The following is a 593-nucleotide window of genomic DNA, read 5'->3' on the forward strand; positions in this document are numbered from 1 at the left end:
TTTCAGTGGAGTGGAGCTGCTCCCCCACCTTCTCGCCGCTGCTGGGGGAGGCCGTGATCGACAAGCTGAAGAACCTGCACTTCACCATCCGGGGGCTGGTGTCGGTGAGCTCTCGGGGTGCTTCACGGGGGGCTGGGCACTGGGGGGAGAGCCCACAGCTGGGACAAGCCGCAGGCCACAGTGCAGCCCGTGGGGTTGTTCCCGCAGCCGATGTGGGCAGGAGGAGTGCCGTCATCTCAAGCGGGAGGAACAGGATTGTGCCGTGGGGGTGTTGAGCGCAGCCTTGGGCAGAGCGAAGAGCGTGGGGCTGGGAGAGGCACCTGTTTGTCCCTGCATGGCAACGGGAGCCCTGGCAGTGGGGAAACCGTCTGTGGACTCTGAAGTGAAAGGCAGAATGAGTCCATTCACCAAGTGCCTGATTTATCCTCTGTCCCCCACCCCACTCCCGTCTCCATCCATGCTCCTCCTGGGCAATAAATCAGTGGCTCGTTCCTCTGCCGCCTGCACGGCTCGACCCCTCACACCAGCCCCAGCGCTCACTGAAAAGGGGGGACCAAGCCTGGCTCCACCTCCAGGAGCTCGGCAAGGTCACA

General features: G+C 63.6%; 1 protein-coding gene across 1 annotated transcript in view; it reads left to right on the top strand.

Moving 5' to 3' along the window:
• The window catches only part of LOC104506002 (ankyrin repeat and fibronectin type-III domain-containing protein 1-like), a gene marked incomplete at both ends in the record, with an annotated part of 15,888 nt that overhangs the window by 6,461 nt on the left and 8,834 nt on the right, over nucleotides 1-593 (top strand). The window contains one exon of the mRNA XM_010146795.1: nucleotides 7-104. Coding sequence (XP_010145097.1) covers nucleotides 7-104 — 98 coding nt within the window. The remainder of the gene's footprint in view (nucleotides 1-6; nucleotides 105-593) is intronic.

This window comes from Eurypyga helias, unplaced genomic scaffold (genome assembly GCF_000690775.1).
Source record: "Eurypyga helias isolate BGI_N326 unplaced genomic scaffold, ASM69077v1 scaffold20212, whole genome shotgun sequence".
In the NCBI taxonomy this organism is placed as follows: Eukaryota; Metazoa; Chordata; class Aves; order Eurypygiformes; family Eurypygidae; genus Eurypyga; species Eurypyga helias.